Raw genomic sequence first — 25,398 nt, forward strand, 5'->3', positions numbered from 1 at the left:
CAGAACTTTATAGAGAGCACAGAACACTGAACTAGAGATGGTTGAGAGAATCCTATATGTCTAGATGAGATAAAGCGGAGACCGGTGTTAGCAGACTAGACACGTCTCTGCCAGACTTGTGACAGAAAGCCAGGAAGAACTGAGTCCAGTTTCACAGACCACGCCAAAGTGAGACTGAGAGAAAGTTGGGTTCCGCCGACACCCCGACCCAAGTGGGCGTTACGGGGAGGAGACATTACTGAGGTGACTTCCCACACTCTAGGAAACGTAGACGGCCCCAACAGGGCGGGACAAGGGGGGTGGTAATGGACAAGGATGTCAGCAAGAACAGTCCCCCTCTTCTGAAACCCCCCCCCCCCAAATAGAGTTAGTGCCTTTCATTGTAGAACTCTTCCCTGTTGGCAAATGTTTTCCTCTGTGTGCCCCTAGATGAGGATTACCAGTACCTATTTGCCTTTACCAGTGTAGTATTCCAGTATACCTGATGCAGATTCCCACAAGGGGGGTAAAACTCCCCCAGCCAGTACTCCATACTACATGGCCCTACAGGGAGTAGACTGGCAGACTAGCCCCTTACTGGATGTTCTCCTTTTCAGTATGCGGAGGACCTACTGTTGTTTGCCAGGATGCATTTATTGACCTTATGTGGTTTCTGTTTCAGAAGGGTTGCAAAGTTTCCTGAGACAAACTCCAGTCCTGCCAGGAGAAGGTGGTCTTCCTAGGCCTCTGCTTCTCAGCTACAGAGGGAAGAAAGCTGGCAGTCCAGAATGTGCCCCTGTCCTGAGGTCCTAAGCCTCTTCACATGTTTCTAGGACTGGCCAGTTCCTACAGGCCTGGGATAAGGTCTGCTGCCTCGAGCCTGATGTTGCCCCTTGATAATTGAATTGCCTCTTCTCCATTTGCCCTTAGTCAGGAGGCAATTCATGCCTTCTATAGCCTTAAGGTAGCAAATCCTGTCTGCACTGGCCCTAGGCACATCCCACTGGATCAAAATTTTGTTTTAATTTGCACTGAGTATCTAGGCCACGCCACAGGTGTCGAGTCCAGGAACGTGGTGGCCTCCCCAGTGGCCCACTATTAGGCCGGGTTAGACTCAGTCGTGAGGGGAGCCCCGCATGTGTCAGTAGCTGCAGCCAGCAATCTGCTCAGCAAGGCCAGTGAGCTGATCCTAGACCCTAGATCACTCAGTTACAGTGCAAACCCCACATACCTTGCACAGTGTCCTCACCCAAGTACAGCCTAAGCATCTGAGCAAAGGCCAGACAGCTCAGACTCCAGTGTGCACCTGATGCCCCAGGACACACTGATAAGGTGCACAGCTCTGAGTCCTTCATTCTGTCACCAGTTTTCCAGGATTCAGAGAGGGGGGAGTGAAGGGTGATTAATGCAGATGTTGAGTTTTTTCTCATAGGTGGCTTCAGGTCTGCGGGAGAAGACAGACGGTCAGCACGCTTCCCACACTTCCTATTGCAAACTTACTTATTCTTCTTGCTAGCTGATCTCTTCTGACTGACTGTATGCTCAGGGACACCCCAACCATGACTATCACTGTATCTATATGACTGACTGTACGCTCAGGGACACCCCAACCATGACTATCACTGTATCTATAGGGCTGACCAGGATGCCCCCAGGGTAGGACACTTTACCTACGGTTGGTGCAACAAGACAATGACCTTCTTTAACATTGACAGCACACTGTATTAGCAGTGTCTGATGTGTACAGGATTTGTGGGGATAGGAGAGTCAGGTCAGGCCTAGCGGCAGGGAAGGTGAGTGTACTGTGATAAAACTTCTGCATTCCTTCCTCGTCATCCCCAGGGATAAGGTTGATCAGACACATAAGAAAAGGTAGAGAATCCCAAAGGATTCTGGAGGTCTGAGAGGAGCACCTAGATGACAACGTTTATATAGATACAGTGGGAGCACCAAGGGGGGTCCCAGATGAGTACAAGGCCCACAATCAGATATGGGCAGGTCTAGAGTCCATTATTCCCCAGAGAGCTATGAGTAAAGATGTTGGTTGGGTTAACTGGTTTTATTGTAATCAACAGAGATTTGTGATTATATCCGAGATGCTTCCCAGAACCGCATGGCTTTGGACATGAACCTTGCTGAGAAGGGAGGAGTCTGTAAGATGGTGGGAGTGGCTTGTTGCATGTACATCCCGGATGACATCGCCCCCTATGGATCCATTACCCATGCACTTGAAGAGATTGAAGGACTGTCCAGGGAACTCAGGAGAAACTCTGGGGTGGACACTTTGTAGTTGGGGGATTGGAAGGGTTTCCTTTAAGTGGGGTGATATTGGGGATTGTGATTTTGCTCTCGTCACTTATTGCGTGTTGTGTGGTCTCCCTCATCAAGTCCACCATGTCCCAGATGGCCGTCCAGGTGGTAAGAACCATGACAGGAGAAGTCCCAGTGTGGAGGATACCGTCTTGTTGAAGAACCAGCCTGTTAATAAACCCATAAACTATGGAAACACAATTATGTAATTTGAGTGTGCAGGCCTGTAACCCCCGAGTGACTGGCCTCCAGGGGATCTGGTGAAGAGTTAACAAGTCCAGCAGGTAAGGGCTTAGCCTACCTGTGGGTACCTGGAGTTTGAGGAGGTCACCCTGGACAAAAGTTACAGGCCATGCAAAGCTCAAAAGGGGGGAAATGTTAAAGATATAACACTGGACTCTGTGACGCCATTTTACATATTGTCGGACATTTTAAAGACTCAGCATTCATTTCACATAACTTTGTGTAATAAAAACTAAAGTTTGGGTGTGCCCCTCACCACACAAAGACTTAGCGCTCGCTAGCACCACCTAGTGGAAGGTATCCAGGTGAACATCTGGACATTTGGTTTATGTGAAGACAGCCAATGGTTCTACATTCCTTTGTGTGCTTACATCCAATAGTGTTACATTTCCTGGGTGAGAACACCCAATTATAGTTGCTGCTTTCCTACTTACACGCCTTATGTAAAGTGCCTTATGGTTTTCTATAAATGTGTCAGTCCCACAATAAAGTAACAGTCTTAATGTAATCTTCAGTAAAGACAGGTCTTGTCTTTCCTGGTTTTACGTCATGTAAAAAGAAAGGCCATGACGGAACTCAAAGGCAATCCTAACATCTGCATACGTCCCTCGGATAAGGGAGGTTTGGTCATTGTATTAGACAAAGGTCTAAAGGTTTATTAGACATTACCATGGCTCTACAATCTCTTCTGGATGAAGGGTTTCACCTTTTGAATCTTTGACAAGAAAACAGCGACATTCCTGTTACCCAAAGACCCAGTTATTCCTTCGTTTTATGCCCTTCCCAAATCTCATAAGGCTGGCTTCCCTCCCCCCATGAGACCCATTGTGTCTAGCGTAGGTTCACTTAATGAGGGCTTAAGAATTTGGTTGGATAGATTATTGCAACCCTTAGTCCTCCGTTTACCGGGGTTCATTCAGGATTCCAAGGCAGTTCTTAATACCATGCAGGGACTCACATGGAAGGACACATCAGGGTGTGTCACCGCGTTGTACACTTCTATTCCCCATACACTAGCTAATGTTGCGCTAAGACATCACCTCTGTAAATACAGCAATTATGACACAATATTACAGGATTATATGACCACTGTACTTCCTACTCCATAATAATTTCTTTATGTTTAACTCTCAATTCTACAAGAAACAGGGTGTTCCATGGGGGCCAGTTGCCATTACTAATATCATAAAAAAAACACTTACCTGTACTGCAACACGATCCAATTCTGAGGAAATTGCTTACTGACAGGGTTTCTTTTATTTCCACAAAAGCCAGAACACTAGGAGACATACTATCTCCCAATACATTTTCGGATAGTAATCCTAAAAATACGTGGCTACGAACTAAGGGCAGCTACTGCTGTGGGGGTGCCCGTTGCAACATTTGCAAGTTCATGTTGAAAAGTACTTCCTTTACTTCCATTCATTCAAATATCGTTTATCATAGTCTTCGCACATAGTATATTTGGTACATTGTTCAAAGTGTCACTTACAATATGTGGGCTGTACAGTCTGCAAACTAAAGGATCCTATAAGTGAGCATATCACAGGAGCCAATCCTGCCACTATCACCAGCACCCGGAATTTATCCGGCATTTCCAAACACTATAGGGATAAACATGGTGGGTCCATATAAGGTATGACAGTTATCGCAATGAAACAGGTCAGACATCCCAACAGAGGAGGGAATTGGAAGAAAGCTTTGCTTTCCAGAGAGGCATACTGGATCTTAAACTTGGAGACCCGATACCCTAAAGGCTTGAATTACAAACAAGATTTATTGTATTTTTACTAGACATAAAGTCACGTTCTATCTAATAGGTATATATTGCTTGTGCCTTAAAGGACACCTGTCATCAGGTCTGTGTCACTTGTCCTGTCACTACTACCTGTTGGAGCAGCTCACAAGGATCCCATCCCAGCCTTTATCTAGTTATTTCATACATTATTCATTGTAAAATCATCTATTCTTTATCATATAAGTGAGGCTGGTCACATGGTCAGAGGCAGTGATGTCACCCCTGTTACTCCTCCCCTCTCCTCCCCCTGCTTATGTCTGTGTGTAATGTATAGTAAATGCTGCATCCTCCTAATATACAGGTGAGAGACACAGACATCAGCTACACATGAATCTGACATGGCTGCCTGGAGCTGCTGTATCTCTCCTAAACACACACACATGCACACACAGGCTGCAGGGGGTGCCAGTACCAGGAAGCATCATTATACAGCCTCACATCATTATACAGGCTGTCAGTCAAGCACTGGGGGTGTGGCTGTGCCTCCCACTCATGAATAGAGTGGACAGCTTGAATATGCTAATGCTTCATTGGACATTTCACAGGTCATTTGCATACAGCTTTAGGACCTCATTGCTTAGGTTTACAGGCATGTAGAGGGACAATGAAGGGATAGAGGCAATGCTCTCTAATGGCAGTTTATGAAAATATATTTAGTTTAGGGGGTTATTTTGCATGACGGGTTCTCTTTAACATAAATTTGTTTCTCTTTATATATTTGACATGTCCACACCGGACACAATCAATTCCTACAACACCACAAACACTTTCAGTAGGCGTTGCCGTTGTACACCGGAAACTCGCAGTCCGAGTCAGGCTCAACACACTACATATTCCCATGCGAGTCACAGCACCGTCAGTCACAGTATGACTAAGGACTGATATGTAGAAGTCCGAAACGCGTTACCGCTGCTGTCTTTTGTCTCATATTTTCTATCTTTTTGTGTCCATGTATTTCTTTTTGGATATGCGTGTTTTTTAAACGAAGAATAAATTTTGTATGAAGTTTTAACTGGATTTGTGGAGTCCTGCTGTGCTGGTTCCCCTGCCCTCCTCTTTGTTTCCAATTTCAAGCTTGACTTGCCCTGGATTACCGGACCAGCGCTCAAGGGGTTACCGTGCACCCAGTCCCAAAGGACGATTATACCTAATCTTCACTACCGTCTGTGGGTGAGCTGTTGCCGACCTTTTTTTTTGTTACCATATATATGAGTTTCTTTCTCTGTGCTGTACATGTTGATTTAGACCTTCTATAAACAGTTTGTATGCAGTTTAGTAACTCCACCCACATCACATGGCCATGCCTACTTGTTTTGACCCCCACCCACAGAATGGGGCCACTTTAAATTCCCAGTCTGCCCCTGCAAGTCATATTTTTCGTTTGTCTGCTGTGTTGTTGCAATGAAATAAAACCTACAAATCTGTTATTCACACATAACAACCCATACCGACATGAAATAAGAAGCTAGTAGTAGATATTAACCCCTTAACGACTTGGCCTTTTTTTTGTTTTTCCATTTCCATTTTTCACTCTCCACCTTCAAAAATCTATAACTTTTTTATTTTTCCACATAAAGAGCTGTGTGATGGATTATTTTCTACGTAACAAATTGCACTTCATAGTGACAGTATTTAATATTCCATGGCGTGTAGGGAAGCAGGAAAAAAAATTCCAAATGCAGGGAAAATGGTGAAAAAACACATTTGCGATTTACAGCTTTCACTGTGCGCCCCAAATGACAGGTCTACTTTATTCTTTGGGTCGGTACGATCACGTGGATATCAAAATTTGTATAGGTTTTATAATGTTTTCATACATTTAAAAAAATTAAAACCTCCTGTACAAATTTTTTTTTTTTGGATTTTGCCATCTTCCGGCACCAATAACGTTTTCATACTTTGGTGTACGGAGCTGGGGGTGGTGTCATTTTTTGCGAATTTTGATGGTGTTTTCATTGCTATAATTTTTGGGACTGTGCGACCTTTTGATCACTTTATTAATTTTTTTAATGTTTTTCAAAATGGCAAAAAAAATGCCATTTTCGACTTTGGACACTATTTTCCGTTACGGGGTTAAACGCAGTAAAAAAACCGTTATTATATTTTGATAGAACTGACATTTTTGGACTTGGCGATACCTAATGTGTTTATGATTTTCACTGTTTATTTTTATATCAGTTCTAGGGAAGGGGGGTGATTTGAATTTTTAGGGTTTTTTATTATTATTTTTTTTTAACTTTTTTTTATTTTTACTTTTACTATTTTTCAGACTCCCTAGGGTACTCAAACCCTAGGTTGTCTGATGGATCCTACCATATACTGCAGTATGGCAGTATATGGGGATTTTACTCCCCATTACAATGTGCAATTAGCACATTGTCATGAATGGGTTAAAACGAAGTAGCCTCGGGTATTCGGAACACCCGAGGCTACCATGGCGACGGATCGCCGCTCCCAGTGACGTCTTCGGGGAGCGACGATCCGCGGTGAGATGGCGGCGCCCATGTGCTGCTGTCTTTTTGAAGCCGCCACCCGCGATCGGTGCTAGTATGGCCAGCGAGCCCTCTCCATGCCCCGGGACTAGTACGGCGTGCGTCGGGAAGGGGTTAATGAAGAAAAAAAAAAAAAAACAATGATGAAAGCTCAAAACAGGTGTCGTATGTTGTTAAAACAGCTTTTTAGCAGCTAACTATTTTGATGACGCATGAATAATGTTTACAGAAAACACTTTGAGCTGCACATTATTTTGCTTCAATACTTGGACGAAGTAAATACAAGTAAGATACTTATGATTTACTACACTGGTTTACCAAAATGACACAATATGGTAACATGGTATTCCTATAAGGCACAGAAATCTTTCCAACTTCTTTTAAAATAAATTTGCAAATGGAGATGGGTGCAAAATGTTTCTTATATTTTTCTTCTGCTTATCCAAGAGATAATCCATGAAGTAACATTTCTTATAATTTACTAATTATAAAATGGAACAAGAAGATAATATAACACAAATAACTCTGTAAAATAAAGTGCAGTCAGGAAACACTTTGGGTTGCAGTCAGCCATATATTACGATCCAAGCCAGGGAAAAACCGAGATAAAGATAATCTTGACTTTAATTTTCCTTTTCTGAATGGCATCACAATTGAACCAATGACTAAACCAAGTATAACAGGGTCTTGGAGAGCTCATGCTATAAAATCCCTCACAGTAGTTTAACTCATAATTTAACTTCAATATACTGTGTTGGTTACCTCAAACTGATGGTTAAATATGGCGACCTTCTTTACAACCGTCTTATGCCTCTGTGGAAGATAAGGACTTTTCCCATAAAGGCACACTCTTGTAAACTTTTTGTGCACTTAACCAAAACTTTGTCCTACCATTCAACAAATGTAATCAATATTGTCATGTTCTTTTGGGTACCTTTCCTGTAAAGTGGAGGTACAGGCAGTCCCTGGGTTATGTACAAGATAGGGTCCATAGGTATGTTCTTAAGTTGAATTTGTATGCAAGTCGAAACTGTATATTTTATAATTCTAGTTCCAGACAGAATTTTTTGCTGTAATGGGACCAAGGATTATCAACAAAGCTTCATTACAGACACTTTACATCCTGGGACTATAGTAGAGCATTCAGAGAACTTCACCAGAGGTCATAGTAGGCAGAGGGGTCCGTCTTTAACTAGGGGTTGTCTGTAAGTCGGGTGTCCTTAAGTAGGGGACCACCTGTACTGTGCATTTTACATGGTGTCGGCTGGCACATCTTGTTTCCATAGGAACTCCTCAATGTAACGCGTTTCTGCATTGCAATTTGCAGAACAAGTGTAGACTGCCAGGACACCCCAGTCAATGCTCTCCTGAAGACTATCCACTTTCAGATGGTTCAGTAGCTGTGGCATAACCTGCCATAAACAAAACAGATGAATCTTAATACAAAAAAGCCTACAAAACTGCAATGCTTAACTGCTACCTACAGTGCATTACTAATCATTTTCTATTAGAAGTGGTAAAATCAATGGCATCCATCTGAATTTTTACACGGATTACAAGCTCTTTATTTTTAGTAATAAAAGTAAAGTTTTAGTGAAAATGACCGATGGGTTTCAGTGAGGTCATTTAGACCTTTAATGATAAACTTATGGACCCAGTCCCATAGAAATAGTCAACGATATTGTCTTATGCTGGCCAGAAACACACATTTTCACATCTTTCCTACCTGGAATTCAAAGGTCCTTTTGGCTCCACATTCACATTTAGGGATATCATTTTCTGAAGGGACATTTTGTATAGAAATCCACAAAGGTTCGCCATCTTTATAGTACCTCAAGACCTACAGGAAAATTCAAAACAAAACACATTTGTTTTAAGTATAAGAAACCAACATTAGAAAATATAGAAGCGAAGCAGCACTCTTTAAAATGTATTTCTATAATCCACCATAATAAAAAAAACGACATTTCACCCTCTCTATGAAGGCATTATCAAGCTTGATAATGCCTCCATAGAGAGGGCGAAACCTTGCTTTCTTTTTATAGTGGATTAAAGAAATCCCTTTTTAAGGAGTGCTGCTTTGCTACTGCTGTATTTTTCTGGTGAATTTTTGATGGGTCTGGAACAGCCGCTTTTGAAGACTTGCACAAGTGCTGCTCCAATTTTCTCGCTTTCTTCAGAAACCAGCAGCATAGGTGGATAGGTTGAATCCACCATTTACCAGTTTTTCTCCTGCAAAACTTCTGACACAGCTAAATAGATGTGTGTAGTAATAACAATTACTTCTTTTAACGATACTTGTAAAGTGATACCAAAAATGTGCCTCATAGCACCTTCCCAATATTCTGTTTTGCCCAACCAGGAGACCATTACAATAAAGTCACACATACTGTGTGTGGGTAATATATCCCTGGCTAATGGAAGATGACAAGTTTACCCTTGTAAAACATAACATAACATAAGAAAATCACTTCAGACAAATTCTATACCCTAACAAAAATAAAACATACTTAAAGGGAATCTGTCAGATGACATAAAACTCATAACCCACTACAAGTAAAAGGCGGAAGAGGAGGAAAGAGCCAGTATAGTTTATGCCCCTTGACAAAGTGAAGTCAATTACAGCAGAGGGGCATCCTCAAGCAGGGAGAGCTTGACCTCAGCGCTGAGATCTCTGTGGTAACATGCATACATGTATAAAGTCACAAAGTAAATATTTCTGGATGATGCTACCACACTGAATTTTTCTTCTTGAAGCCATTGAGAGAAACATGATGTTAGAGCAGTTTCTGATTGATAAGGTGCTGCTACTAAACTTTAAGAAAAAATATTATAATAATTATAGAATACCTGCTCAGGTTCAATTGAAATCCTCTTCTTAAACCTACTAAAAGCTTTGTCTTCTTCATTCTCATGCTTTGCCATAGCTGACAACTCATCTTCACTTAATTTCAGCTCATCCATTGAGGACTCTAAAAGAAATGTGATGTTAGATACAACCAACAAAGAGACCCAGCAAAACAGCCATGGAGGATTCTCTAGGATCAGTGGTTATTTTTTTCTAAAAGTAGAAACCTACTGTAAATTTTAGTCTCTATCTTATCTATATGTCCAAGACTTTTCTAAGTATACAAAATTGGCATATAAATATAATATCAAATATAATTACTCATAAAAAGAAGAAGAAAAAAAAGGAATATTTGCTTTGCACAAGTCCATCTAAAAATAATCAAAGTTTTCCAAGCCATCACTTTAACCTCTTAGTGAACCATTAGGCCATTTTTAGTGAATTTCGCATAAAAAGTCCCTTACACAATATAATCAATAGTGTGTGTATAAGGTGATTTGTTGCCTTCATAAGTTGTCCTGCTCAGTGATGCAAACACTGCGATCCCACAATGTAAAAAAGTTTCATGCAACCTGTGTCCATGACAACTTGTTTATTTTATACTTCATTTCAAAAGGTGAAATTTCTATGAAAAAGTCCATATTTTAACTAATTATCATATATAAGAGCTGCATTAGGTAGAATATTGCATTATATATCATGTCTTCTGCAACTGAAAACAAAGAAATATCAATTTTACCAAGATTGGATGACATATTTGAGGTCATTGACTCAACATCCATCTGGCTCATTGTGGAATCTGCATCCAGACTGGCATCAGAATCCAACTCCTCTGGTTCTGTAACAAGTTCATATTCTGGAAACAAAAATCCATGATCTGCAACTTCAACTTGCTGGTTATCTGTAGAGAGAGAGGCAAACATAGATTACTGAAAGACATCTTCGTTCATTTACACCTACTTCCAAAAATGGAAGAGAATGCTTTAGCCTTCTTTGTGTTGTGTTTACCTCTACATAAAGATGACAAGAATATTTTTCAAAGGAAGACAGTTATCCAAGACCAACCAAATGGTCCAGCAATAACCTATCCTCAAATATCAAACAACTACAAAACAGAAGAAATGAAGCTGCATTAGCGATAATGGATTTTCATGTTGTTAAGGAGATCACACTGGTTTCAGACGACATCTTGACTACTGTCCGCCATTTTAAGTATTAGCCAGGGGTCACGCCGGGGGTCAAGCACTGTCCAGTTAATGTCATGATTCAAACTTAAAAGGGAACCTACCACCCCGATTCTACCTATAAAGGTAAATCGGGTGATAGGTGGATGAATGGGACGTGAGGATAGCCCATTTTTTTGGGCTAATCCTCACGTCCCGGCTATCTTTTAGAAAAGTTTAATGCCGTCATATGTAAATTTTTTTATGCGGCTACTGGGGTGTGGAGTAGCCGGACATGAGGCTACAAGCCGCGGCTACTCCACGCCCCAGTAGCCACGTTACTCTGCATAAATCAATTGTCCAATGTATATTCTCTATGTATCCTGCTTTACAGTTTAGTTTGCTTTTTCTCCAAGTTCATACTTTAAGATGAGATGAATCTAACATGCATTATAGTGAAGCTCCTCCCCTACAGATCAGATGAGAAGGGATATCTGCACTTATCTCAGAACTGCTAGCGTGATCAGGAAAACTGGATTAAGGCAGGATTGTCTAGTGTATGTTCTCTCTGTATACATATTATGTTATAGTTTGCTTTTCCTTTTAGTTCATGTTTGTAGATGGATTCTTATACACTATATTTAGAAGATGAGGCAAAAACTGTTTTCTAACATCCCAAATTCAGAAATACACATTAAAAAGGTATAGAAGCTAAGGCTTCACGTTATCTAGGAGTGCTGGACTGTGCATCATTATGATTTGAAATGCTTACCATGCCTTTTCCAGACAAAGGCCCTTTCTTTGAACCATTCATCAAAACTGACTGTTCGTGTGGCAATTCCTCTAAATCTGGAAATTGTTAGAGATGTTGCCTGTGTGGTTACTGAATTGCCACCACCCAAGTCAGTGTTCTCTAGCCTTAAAATAATTAAGTCAAATTGAGATCATCTATAAGGGTGACGTCACACGTCGTTTAAAAACGCATTGGAATAGCTAAAGAGTGATTTGCCTAATTAAACAGCTGTTAACACTTGCGTTTACAAAACACATCTGTTAGCGCATTGTTAACGCATGTGTTCGTACACACTGTTAACACTGGTGTTAACATTTGCGTTTTGTAAACGCACGTGTTAACAGCTGTTTAATAAGGCAAATCACTCTTCAGCTATCCCAATGCGTTTTTAAACGCATGCAGTAAACGCGGCGTGTGACCGCACCCTAAGGATCGAAGGGACCGTGGCGCGGGACATCGGCAGCACCGGAGGAGGCAAGTCCATGGGCCACATTTATCACTTGTTTTTTCTGTTGTTTTTGCGCCTTTTCGTTTAGGCGCACCGTTTTTGCGCCATTTTTGCGATTAAACGTCAAATTAGCCGCGCAGCTAAAATAACCACCTTTCCCTCATCTATCGTTCAATTCCAGATGTTTTGCTGTGCCTAATGATATTCATCACGGGCGACTTTTGCATTTAGGCGCAAAAACGGGCGCAAAAACACTCCAGCTCGAAGGTGGCGTTATCTGAGAAGAAAGCACTGAGCCCCTTTGCAGAAGAGCTCATTTCTAGCAGCAAAGCTCAGCCAGACACTAGAAACATGTAATAGATACAATTAGATACTCTGCAGACAGAAGCTGCAGACTATTTACAGTTCATCACTTTCTATTTACAAAATATTCTGCAAAACCTGAGCTCACAGCAAGAGCAAGAGAAGTTTGCACAAGTTTGCAGAATTTTGCAGATACTACAAACAAGTGTCCCCCATGTAATTCTGCACAGTGTCTGAGGGGGATATTGTGCAGAATTACAGGGGTGCAGCAGGAGACCAGCACTGGGGGATCCCCTCCTGGAGAAGGCACTGCTGAGGAGGTCACTGGGTGCTGGGTGTCACACACCTGGGTGCTGCTGTGAGTGTTATCTTCATTCTGGGATGTGGGAGAAGCAGAGAGGAGCTTGTAGCAGGATCACATGTAAGTGTCCGAATCTAACATTGCGCCTAAACTGCGCCTAAACTGAAGTGATTAATAAGAGGCAGAAAATATACTTATCACAGATGGTTGTAGCTTGTGATAATTCTAGCAAAACAGTGCGCCCGAATTTAGGCGCAACTACTACACTTAGGCGCACAAAAGTGATAAATGTGGCCCCATGTTTATTATGTTTAACTAGCCCTCCCCAGCCCGGCCATAAAAAAAATTTTAAACCCGGATAACCCCTTTAATGCAGTGTGCCGTATTTATCCTTGTAGGCCAAATGTTTGTTCAACTTGTGAGAGTTTTGGGCTTGGAATTGTCCCATTCATGCGTCTAAAAGTTGCAAAACAGAGCATGCTATTCCCAGATCTACTTTTGGTAAACTACTATTTGGAACTAAAAAGTCCCACACCACAAAAAGACCCAAAAGAGACTAAACCGGCAAATTATCACATGTATCACAAAGGGAGAAAACTTGACATACATTGCAATGATGAAGTAGGCCAACTTCAGGAAACTTGAAAAAGTGGCAGCCTAAAAACTATGATACTTGTGCCCCACTGACTCACTAAACAATTATTCAGTATAGTTTTGTTAAAAACTGTTGCTTGTTGTTTTACATAATTAACATTTATTAAAATATATAGTTATTAGGTTATGTTTTATAACTTGTTTATTGTATCATAATGGTGATAAAAAAAACTTTACTGTAAATGTATCACGTCATGCCCCAGGATTCAGAGTTATGGAAGTTGAGGAGTCAGGTATTTTTTACTGTAACTACACACACCGTGGAACGGCTGTGGGATTTACCTCAGCAGTAATCTCATTACCATTTCACAAGCATCAGAAAGAAGCCAATATCTGCTGGTTTCTGATGCAGATTCCTTTGAGATTCTGCCAAAAAATGATTTCTATACAGCTATCCGCAGCAATAAGTAACAATTCAATTACTTGCTGCAGATGTTTTTTTGTTGCCATCAATACAATGCTACTGTATAACACTGCAGATTTGCTGTAACATGTGCAGATACAAGGGGATACCTTCTTGAAGTGACTACATTAATTCTCCTTCAAAAATAAATATTTATATTGGTTTATTGCAAGGGGAAAAAAAAGAATGCTTTACATTCCATATGTTGCAACTTACCGAACTCTTGACCACACAGCACCTTATGCTGTGACTTCCAATCCATCAGCTGATGCAGTCTGTCACAGTAATTGGCTTTATGGCATCTTGAGCAGGACTTGGGGCCCAGACAACCACAAACTCTACAGAGCCGAAGACCGCATTTCAGCTGGAAGCTTGTAACGTGTTCTCCATGGGGTGGTGGGGAGTCCGGGGGTGGGCCATATGAATAAGTATCATTTTTCCTTGGCAACTGGTTTCTAAAAACTAGAAAAATTTTTTTTTAGAATTAGGAACATTCTTTAAAAGGAACATCCTTCAAAAGAAATCTACCATAAAACTCCATTATGATAACCCAGGGACACTTACTCATAGATCCAGGCACTGTCACTGTGGTAATCTTTTTATATTTGTTATCCATGGCTTCCTTCCATCTAAAATCAACTTTTACAATTATGTTCAACTTTTTAAATTAAGGTTCCCAGGGCACCACAGTGGTGCAAATTCAAAGGCTTTTAGACAGTCTCCCCCTCCTCCTATGGTAATCTCACTTCAGCACACAGTGAATTTAAACGACCTGTGAATCTGCAGTACGGAGGGCTTCGATCTCATTAGCATAATGTTAAAGGTTGACTTTAGAAGGAAGGAGCCCATGGATAACAAATATAAGAAGATTACCACAGTCATAGTCTTGCCTGGGTATATAAGTAAGTCCCTGGTTTATCATGGAAGATTTTAAAGAGGAAATCTAGAAAGTGAGCCTCTGAAAATAAGGCAGGGTTGATCTTGAAACACCAAAATAAATTAATGGTATTGCTCATAGATTTCTGATACTGGTCTGAAATAGTCAACAATAAGTTTAAAGGAGTTTTACCAAGTCAGGGCTGTTTCACACAAACGTGTGCAGCCCGTGTAAACGTATGGTGGCAGCACACAGAGCAGAGGACGAAATACAATGCAAAGAGGTTCCCTCTGCTGCCTGAACAGTCACGTCAGAACTATATTAACTATTACAGTTCAACAGGGCTGTTTGAGAACGTCCCTGCTTTATACTTCTATATAATGCAGGGAACTCCCTTCCACTGAAACATGTACAGCCTGTGGGATTGTGCCACCATAAAACGCTTATACACGGGCTGCACACGTTAAGGAAGTTATTCCCTATCCAAAGGATAGGGAATAACATGCGGGCCAGTGAGGGTCTGACTGCTGGGTCTCCAATCCATCACGACAGCAGGGTTGAGCAAGTATCAATTGCAATCTGCTATCTTCTTCAGAACTCATATTCACAAACAATGGATGTGCTTGAGATTGCTGAACACTGTACTCGGCAATTCCTGACACTCCCATTCTATGAACGAGTTTTCCTCTCCTGCAATCTCTTAGATGTTTTCTGCATTCGTGGGGGTCCCAGGAGTCCGACCCTCCCAATCTCAAGATAGGGGATAACTTCATAGCGCCATTAATTGTAGTTTATCCCTGACCTTGTGTCATTGGTAACTGAATGTCCAGCCCAATTTTTGCAGTTCTGTTACGCTCTTCTTTGAAAGGTGCTGTACCGAACATACAAAATAATTTACATTTAATTTCATAGAATAAAGTTTTATTCTATTCTTTAACTCTCTCCCTCCACCAATCTATAGTCCTAAATAACTGTGCCCCGTGTATCAGATGTGAGATCAACAAAAACTATATTAGAGCTGACATTTGTGGACAAACAGGAAGGCTCCTCAAAGTCTCCTGATGGCCATATGGATCCTACACCATCACTGAACTATATGTATGGAGGTAGTGCCAGGATGTGCCGCTGACAGAAGACATTACAGCTCCTCTGTGCCAGCTAGTGGACACTAGACAGCCCCATGCACTGGTTCCAGAAATCGCATGGTCTGTACACAAGTGACCGGTCGCCCATGCGGCCTCTGGAGAAGGCCAGTTTCGGACTGGTACCATTGCCCCCTGCGAGGCTGGAGAAGGCTGTACCTCTATAGCAGCGGTTCTCCGCTACCCGGTGACACGTGGGATCCCGGCATGTGAACAGGAAGATGCTGCGGTGGAAGCTCCCGGTACACGGCGCGTACACCTGCAGGAGAAAAGCCAGAGGCTTCATACACACTCCGCACTGCATCCTTTCAGGTCCCGGGACCCCCACTTCTCCCAGCCAGGCCGGCCGCCCTCCTATTTTACTGGGGAACTGAGGGCTACGCAGCCGCCAGGGTTCGCATTCCTGCACGAAACCGAGCTCTACGACAGCAATGGAGGCAGCCATGATGGTGTAGAGCACGCAAAGCAGCAGCTTCGGGTCAGATTACGCTCTGGTCACGTGCCCTTCCCTTATCCAACACGAGGCGGCAGTAGTGAGCAGCCGGCAGTGGCGGGAGATGGCACCCAGCGGAGAAAGGTGTGTTTTTCTTTTACCCCTCAAAGGAAAACGACCACTGCTCGCATGATGAAATTATCACCACACCACCCTGTAGGCTATACAATACTGATTACGGCACAAACTTTGGTTATAGATGTCAACCTTTAGTTTAGTTGTTCCCTTGCGAACATAAACTCCTTATAGACGCATGCCGTAATAGTATGGTGTGCGTCGGGTGTATGGAGAGAGCTCACGGGCTGTAAGTCTGTGCTGCATATTGCAGCCAACGCTAGTAAGGTTGTCGCTCCCCGTGACATCCTCTTCCGAAGGCCTGAGGGCGCGTTTTGGTTGCGTTTTCATTGCGTTTTAAAACGCATTACAACAGCTGAGATGAGGTGATTTGCCTAATTACATTACTGTTAACGTTTGCGTTTACAAAATGCATGCGATAACGCATTGTTAACGCATGCATTAACAATGTGTTAACACATGCATTTTGTTAACATAGCGTTAACACATGTAAATAGTAATGTAATTAGGGTAATCACCTCTCCTCAGCTGTTGTAATGCGTTTTAAAATGCAACCAAAGCGCAACATGTGTCTCGTTTTAACCCATTCCTTACAACGTGCAATTTACATTACAACGTGCATTACATTGTAATGAATGAGTAGGAAGGGTTAAAGTACCCTGGTGGTGGGGGGTTTAAAAAAATAGTAAACATTAAAAAAGTTAAAAAAAAATATATAATGCATACTGCATTTAACCCTGTAACGGAAAATAGCGCCAAGTACAATTTTAGCATTGAAAAAGTCATCAAAAGTTACACAAAATGACACCACCCACAACTCCATACACCAAAGTATGAAAAATTGATTAGCGCCAGAAGATGGCAAAATTAAAGGACACCTGTCATCAGGTCTGTGTCACTTGTCCTGTCACTACTACCTGTTGGAGCAGCTCACAAGGATCCATCCCAGCCTTTATCTAGTTATTTCATACATTAATCATTATAAAATCATCTATTTTTTATCATGTAAATGAGGCTGGTCACATGGTCAGAGGCAGTGATGTCACCCCTGTTACCCCTCCCCTCTCCTCCCCCTGCTCATGTCTGTGTATAATGTATAGTAAAGCATGGCTAGTGTGTGCTGCATCTGCTGACATGCTGCATCCTCCAATATACAGGTGAGAGACACAGACATCAGCTACACATGAATCTGACATGTTCTGCTGTAACATGGCTGCCTGGAGCTGCTGTATCTCTCCTATATACACACACATGCACACACAGGCTGCAGGGGGCGTGGCCACCAGCACCAGGAAGCACTTCATTATACAGCCTCACATCATTATACAGGCTGTCAGTCATGCACTGGGGGTGTGGCTGTGCCTCCCACTCATGAATAGAGTGGACAGCTTGAATATGCTAATGCTTCATTGGACATTTCACAGGTCATTTACATACAGCTTTAGGACCTCATTGCTTAGGTTTACAGGCATGTAGAGGGACAATGAAGGGATAGAGGCAATGCTCTCTAATGGCAGTTTATGAAAATATATTTAGTTTAGGGGGTTATTTTGCATGACGGGTTCTCTTTAAAAAAAAAAAATTGTAGGTTTTAATTTTTGTAAATGTATGAAAACATTATAAAACCTATACAAATTTGGTATCCCCGTGATCGCAACATAAAATCCAAGCCCACAAGAAAGCAGCGCAAATGCATTTTTTCCACCATTTTCACAGCATTTGGATTTTTTTTCCGACTTACCAGTACACGGCATGGAATATTAAATACCATCACTATGAATGGCAATTTGTTACACAGAAAACAAGCCGGCAGTTAAAAAAAGTTGATGGGGAGTGAAAAAGCAAAAAAGGGCCAGGTGGTTAAGGGGTTAATTATGCATGCCTTCATCTCCTTATGCGCCCACCTTCTACGCATGCACAGACACAAACTATTGCGCAGCCTCCTAGGTCTCACTGCAGCTGCGCGAGTTTGTCTCTGTGCATAAGCGATAAGTACTTAGAGCAACGTGACGTCACGGCTCTCGGCCCAGAAGGAGGGCGCATGAGAAGATGGAGGCATGCATAATTAACGTTCGGAAGGGAACGAAAGATGGCCGGTGACGTAGGCTAACTCTGAAGGCTGATTTGCATATGTGATTAAATCGATTTTTTTTTTTAGCTAAACTAAAGGTTGATTCCCCTAACCATGTATGTGCTGTAATCAGTATTGCATAGCCTACAGGGTGGTGTGCTCGCATAATTTCATCATGCAAGTGCAACACCCCTGCAGATGCAAAGGGTTAGTTAGGTGTTGTGACACAAAAACAACCAAAGGGACAGGCACTACCAGCGTGGAATACCAATCAAAAAAAAAAAAAGAGTCCACGCATACCAAAGAGTACACAGTATGCAACAAGCGAACAGATAGATGCGTATATTGGACAAACAATGTAGTACAAAGTTTATTGAAAAATAGAATACATAATATCAAAAGACAAGACAAAAAAATTATTTAAAAAATACTTAAAATATACACCTGCCGGTGTATCTAGCTACCAGGGGCCAAAATAAGACACTCTGCTCCCTAGCTCAATCTGCCAGCAAAGTTAAACATGTGTTGAAAAAGACCTAGAAGCGCTACAATTTAAACCTAGTGGTTGCGGTGACCAAAAAGGTACATACCGCTAGTGCATACAGATGCGCTATACGGGCAAAATATACAATACCAAGATGTAACTTATTGATCCATGTGTAATGGGTTGTCAAGCATGGTCAGAGAGCGGGGGAGGTGGTAGACCCCACGCGTAATGTCACCACGGGGTGACTTCCTCAGGGGTAAGTGAAGACAAAGTGCCACGTCCTGCCTATATATGGGAGAATCCCCGCACCCTCTGCAACCCTGTGGCAAATGAAAAAAAAAAGAAAAAAGCAGACAATTACCTGCCATGAACATGAGGCGCTGTGAGATGGCGTGTATTGGATGCGACTGCGTCTGTGCAGAGAATGGCGATTCATGTGCACAATCATATGATCAATGACGAGGCCACATGATCTGAGAAAAACAACAAACAGTAAGTAACAGCGCCTGCGCTGTAATACTTTCTGTGTGCATAATAATGCAAGATATTAACTGAGTAGTATTTAGTCGGCAAATAATAACATAGTGTGCGATCCCCACTAGGACGATAAAGTTACAATTTACAACAAAACGGGAATGTAATTACAACGGTGACTTGCAACAAATCGTGCAATTCCCATTTTAACAAATTAGAGAATTAGCATGAATGCTCAGCGAATAATTATCCAAAGACGAGGTAAAAAATTGTATTAGAAAATGAATATAAATATACCAATGACGTAAGAATGTAAATGCAAAAGCCATATATAATTGTAAACAATGTGACACGGCGGTGAAAGAGGGATACTTAATAACAGTATATAGCTCGATCAAGAGCTCCATAGCCATAAGATGTAATACAACAAAAGCAAATTTTTAACCAATAGTATACCTATGTGTTACACGTACCACAAACATCAGGCGGACGTCAGAGAGGATAAGGTGCCTCAGTGCAGACCGGTAAGAAAAAAAGTGTATAGTGCATCACTAATGGAAGAGCCTAGACAAAAAATTAATAAAGTGTGGGGTACATAAAAACCACTAGCGGACATCAAAAGAAGCTGAAAAGCTCCAGTGTGAACAGGTGAGTAATATATAATATATACAGTGCATCACTGATGGTCTGAACATAGATCTGAATTCATACAGTGCAAAGTTCATTAACCCCTTAACGGAGTAGCTCTACGGCGCAGAGGTACAGGGAATGTATGAAGAGGGCTCACGGGCTGAGTCCTCTTCATGCAAAGGTAGGGGTTGTTGCATATTGCAGCAAACTCCCACCGCTAATAACCGCGGTCGGTGCTTGCATTACGATGCTTTATTACGATCACCGCGCCCCTGAACGTCATCCGGGGGGGCGGCGATCGGTTGCCATGGTAACCTCGGGTCTTCGTTTGACCCGAGGCTATCTGGCTTCTGGAGATTCGTTACGAGCCAGTGGCTCATTGTAATGAATGAGCTGCAAAAATGCCATATATTGCAATACAGAAGTATTGCAGTATATGGTAGGAACGATCTGACCATCTAGGGTTAATGTACCCTAGATCAGTGATTTTCAACCTGTGTGCCGCGGCACACTAGTGTGCCGCGACACAAGGTTGAGTGTGCCGCGGGGGAAAGTTCCCCGAACTAAGCTGCCCCGGTGTCGAGCTGCCGCCGTGCCCCTGTATTTCTGCACCCATACTTACCTCCAAGCCCCGCGTCGGCGATCCGCCCATCTTCTGTAGCTCCTGTACCGCGCGGCCCATGTCACGTGACTGACGTGACCTGACGTCAGGTCGCGTAAGTCACGTGACCAGAGGCGCGCGGTGCAGGAGCTACAGAAGGTGAGCGGATCGCCATTAGGAGTGAAGGTACGTGGAAGAAGACATCAAGGGTAAGTATATAGGGTTATTATTTGTATAGGGAAGGCAGCTAGGGTCTTTTTTTTTATTAGTAAAGGTAGGCTGGGGCTTTTTATTTGTTAAGGGGGGCCTCTAGGGCCTTTTAATTAGTAAAGGGGGGCCTCTAGGGCCTTTTAATTAGTAAAGGGGGGCCTCTAGGGCCTTTTAATTAGTAAAGGGGGGCCTCTAGGGCCTTTTAATTAGTAAAGGGGGGCCTCTAGGGCCTTTTAATTAGTAAAGGGGGGCCTCTAGGGCCTTTTAATTAGTAAAGGGGGGCCTCTAGGGCCTTTTAATTAGTAAAGGGGGGCCTCTAGGGCCTTTTAATTAGTAAAGGGGGGCCTCTAGGGCCTTTTAATTAGTAAAGGGGGGGCTCTAGGGCCTTTTAATTAGCAAAGAAAGGCCTCTACGGGCTCTTAATTTGTTAATGGAGGCCGCTAGGGGCTCTTAATTTGTAAAGGGAGACCGCTAGGGTCTTTTTATTAGTAAAGGGAGGCAGCTAGGGCCTTTTTATTAGTAAAGGGAGGCCGCTAGGGTCTTTTTATTAGTAAAGGGAGGCATCTAGGGGCTTTTTATTAGTAAAGGGAGGCCGCCAGGGGCTTTTTATTAGTAAAGGGAGGCCTCTAGGGCCTTTTTATTAGTAAAGGGAGGCCTTTTATGACTGTTTTAGAGTCATTTTGTGCTATTTTGGTTGGTGGTGTGCCCCAGGATTTTCTAAGTATAAAAAGTGTGCCGCGGCTCAAAAAAGGTTGAAAATCAATGCCCTAGATGGTCTAAGAATTAGTGAAAAATTAGTTAGAAAAGAAAAAAAATTAATAAAATATTAAAAATTCAAATCACCCCCCTTTCACTAGAACTGATATAAAACATAATAAACAGTAAAAATCACAGACACATCCCAAAATGCCCGATCTATCAAAATATAAAACCGGTTACGGCCGGCGGTGACCTCAGAGATGGGAAATGGCGCCCAAATGTCCGAAATGCAACTTTTACACCTTTTTACATCACATAAAAAATGATCAAAATGTCGCACAGACCTCAAAATGGTAGCAATGCAAACGCCGGCTCATTTTGCAAAATATGACACCTCACACAGCTCCGTGCGCCAAAGTATGAAAAAGTTATTAGCTTCAGAAGATGACAAAAATGTTTTTTTATTTTTTGTACACATTCGTTTAATTTTTGAAAATATATTAAAACACAATAAAACCTATATAAATTTCGTATCACCGCGATCGCACCGATCCAAAGAATAAAGTAGGCGTGTTATTTAGAGTGAAAGTCGTAAAAACTGAGCCCACAAGAACGGACGCACGTGCAGTTTTTTAAAATTTTTTCCACATTTGGAATTTTTTTTCAGCTTCGCAGTACACGGCATGTTAAAATAAATAACATTACGGGAAAGTAAAATTTGTTACGCAAAAAATAAGCCCTCACACAGGTCTGTACACGTAAAAATGAAAAAGTTATGGATTTTTGAAGGTGGAGAGCAACAAATGAGCGAAAAAACCCTGCGTCCTTAAAGAGAACCCGTCATGCAAAATAACCCCCCTAAACTAAATATATTTTCATAAACTGCCATTAGAGAGCATTGCCTCCATCCCTTCATTGTCCCTCTACATGCCTGTAAACCTAAGCAATGAGGTCCTAAAGCTGTATGCAAATGACCTGTGAAATGTCCAATGAAGCATTAGCAATATTCAAGCTGTCCACTCTATTCATGAGTGGGAGGCACAGCCACACCCCCAGTGCATGACTGACAGCCTGTATAATGATGTGAGGCTGTATAATGATGTGCTGCCTGGTGCTGGTGGCCACGCCCCCTGCAGCCTGTGTGTGCATGTGTGTGTGTGTTTAGGAGAGATACAGCAGCTCCAGGCAGCCATGTTACAGCAGAACATGTCAGATTTATGTGTAGCTGATGTCTGTGTCTCTCACCTGTATATTAGGAGGATGCAGCATGTCAGCAGATGCAGCACTCACACTAGCCATGCTTTACTATACATTACACACAGACATGAGCAGGGGGAGGAGAGGGGAGGGGTAACAGGGGTGACATCACTGCCTCTGACCATGTGACCAGCCTCATTTACATGTTAAAGAATAGATGATTTTACAATGAATAATGTATGAAATAACTAGATAAAGGCTGGGATGGGATCCTTGTGTGCTGCTCCAACAGGTAGAGGTGACAGGACAAGTGACACAGACCTGATGACAGGTGCCCTTTAAGGGGTTAAAAAACAATCCATATATGGCCAGGTGCCATAAACATAAATAAAATTAACACTGTACTCACCTTTACGATGCCCCCATAGGTCCTTTTCTTGCTTCAGATGCTCCGATGTCTCTTCATTTCCTCTTCCAGTGGTTCAGCTCCTCTTTGGGTCGTTGGGCTCTCATCGGGTGTTCCCGCTCGGCCGGCACACAAAATGATGGCAGCTGCTTGCCAACGTCATTGTTTGTGAGCCTCCGGTATCGGGAGGAGACCCGAAGAGGAGACGAACAAACCGAAGAGGAGTGGAAGGACCCAAAGAGGCACCGGAGCATCGGAAGCAAGAAGAGGAACTGGGAGGGGGGGGGGCCTCTGAAAGGTGAGTACAGTGTTAATCTTTTTTATTGACTCAAGTATAGGCTGAGTTAACTCGAGTATATATATATATATATATATATATATATATATATATATATATGGTAATCCATAACACATGTACGATGCCCAAAATATGTATCCAAGGACCAGAAAGAAAAAAAAACTTGAACTTTTCTACCTTTTGCCATATTTCAGGCATAAAGACATAAAAATTGAATTTTTTTTGTAAAGAATCACCCATAAGTGGGACACATTTGACCCATTGTTGTCCTAAATGACTGATGGGGATAAATATAATCCACCTGTGTGTTATCAAGTCTCCGTATAAATACACCTGCTCTGTGATAGTCTCAGGGTTCTGCATCATGAAGACAAAGGGAAAACTCCAGGCAGGTCAATGATGCTGTTGTGGAGAAGTGTAAAGCTAGATTTGGATACAAATAGATTTCACAAACTTTTTTTTTTTTTATAATCGCTTTATTGGCACATGACTGAAACAGAACGGCATTACAAATCAAGGAGCATTAGTTGAGGTCCATCAGAGATAACATCATACTTCATTATGTAATCATATGCAATTCGTGAATAATTGTGCATAAAAGCAACAACCTTAAAAAACCCTATTCCCAACTTAGGCATAGAACAATTACAATCTTGGTCGAATGGTATCAGAAGATAAAGTCAAAGTAATAACAAGGGTTAGGTGCCTGTCGATCAGTTATAATAATCATATTACAGCAAGTATTGCACTCATTGAAAAGGGATAAGAGACTCAGAGATTTCACAAATTTTAAACATCCAAAGGAGCACTGTGCAATCGATCATATTGAAATGGAAGAAGTATCAGACCACTGCAAATCCACCAAGACCTGACCGTCCATCTAAACTTTCATCTCAAACAAGGAGACTGTTTAGAGATGCAGCCAAGAGGCCCATGATCACTCTATATCAACTGCAGAGATCTACGGCTGAGGTGGGAGGGTCGGTCCATAAGACAACAATCAGTCGTATACTGCACAAATCTGGCCTTTATGGAAGAGTGAAAAGAAGAAAGACATCCAGAAAATGTGGAAGAAGGTCCTCTGGTTAGATGAAACCAAAGCAAACTTTTTGATCGCAATGCCAAACGATATGTTTGACATACAAGCAACACAGGTCATCACCCTGAACACAACATCCCCACTGTCAAACATTGTGGGTGCAGCATTATGGTTTGGGCCTACTTTTCTTCAGCCGGGACAGGGAAGATGGTTAAAATTGATGGGAAGGTGGAAGGACCCCAATGCAATTTATCTTCCAATAAGACAATGATCCCAAACTTAAAGAAAAATCTACCATATAATGGTTCACAAATAAACATATACAGGTGACGGAATGGCCAAGTCAAAGCCCAGACCTGAATCCAATCGAGAATCTGTGGAGAGAGCGAAAAACTGATGTTCACAAACACTCTCCATGCAACCTCACTGAGCTCAAGCTGCTGTAATCGCAGCAAAAGGTGGCGTTACAAAGTATTAACTTCAGGGGGTTGAATAATATTACACGCCCCACTTTTCGGTTTATTATTTTATACAAAAGTTTAAACTATACAATAAATTCCGTTACACTTCACAATTGTTTCCCACTTGTTGATTTTTCACCCCAAAATTACAATTTTATATCTTTATGTTTGATACCTGAAATGTGGCTAAAGGTAGAAAAGCTCAAGGGGGCGATACTTTTGCACGGCACTGTAACTACAACAAAGGAAAGAGGAAGGTAAGGGCAAGACTCTCCAGGAGAAAGGGTGACAGAGGCCTGCAGCTGCACAAAATAAAAAGCTCCAGGAGAAAGAGAATCCGATGGACTCAGGAGGTGTATTATAATCTAACCTGGGCTCCAGAGTCTTAAGGAACAAATACATTGTGTGATCTGTGACTGCTGAGATCTTTTCGTAAGTCATCATTTTAGTGACCCTTGACCTGGGCCACTGACAAATGAGGAGTTGTCCAATTAACAGCAGAT

The 25,398-nt window shown here is 42.1% G+C and overlaps 1 protein-coding gene across 1 annotated transcript; it reads right to left on the minus strand.

Annotated features, from left to right (window-relative positions):
* Window positions 1-7,108: 7,108 nt before the first annotated feature.
* PDCD2 (programmed cell death 2) lies at window positions 7,109-16,296 on the minus strand. Its single transcript, XM_072141014.1, has 6 exons — window positions 15,914-16,296; window positions 13,952-14,197; window positions 10,410-10,571; window positions 9,673-9,794; window positions 8,549-8,662; window positions 7,109-8,234 (listed from the first exon to the last, which is right to left on the minus strand). The coding sequence occupies exons 1-6, from the start codon at window positions 16,197-16,199 to the stop codon at window positions 8,073-8,075; spliced, it is 1,092 nt and encodes a 363-aa protein (XP_071997115.1). The 5' UTR covers window positions 16,200-16,296; the 3' UTR covers window positions 7,109-8,072.
* Between the last annotated feature and the right edge of the window lie 9,102 nt (window positions 16,297-25,398).

This window comes from Engystomops pustulosus, chromosome 3, assembly GCF_040894005.1.
Source record: "Engystomops pustulosus chromosome 3, aEngPut4.maternal, whole genome shotgun sequence".
NCBI lineage: Eukaryota > Metazoa > Chordata > Amphibia > Anura > Leptodactylidae > Engystomops > Engystomops pustulosus.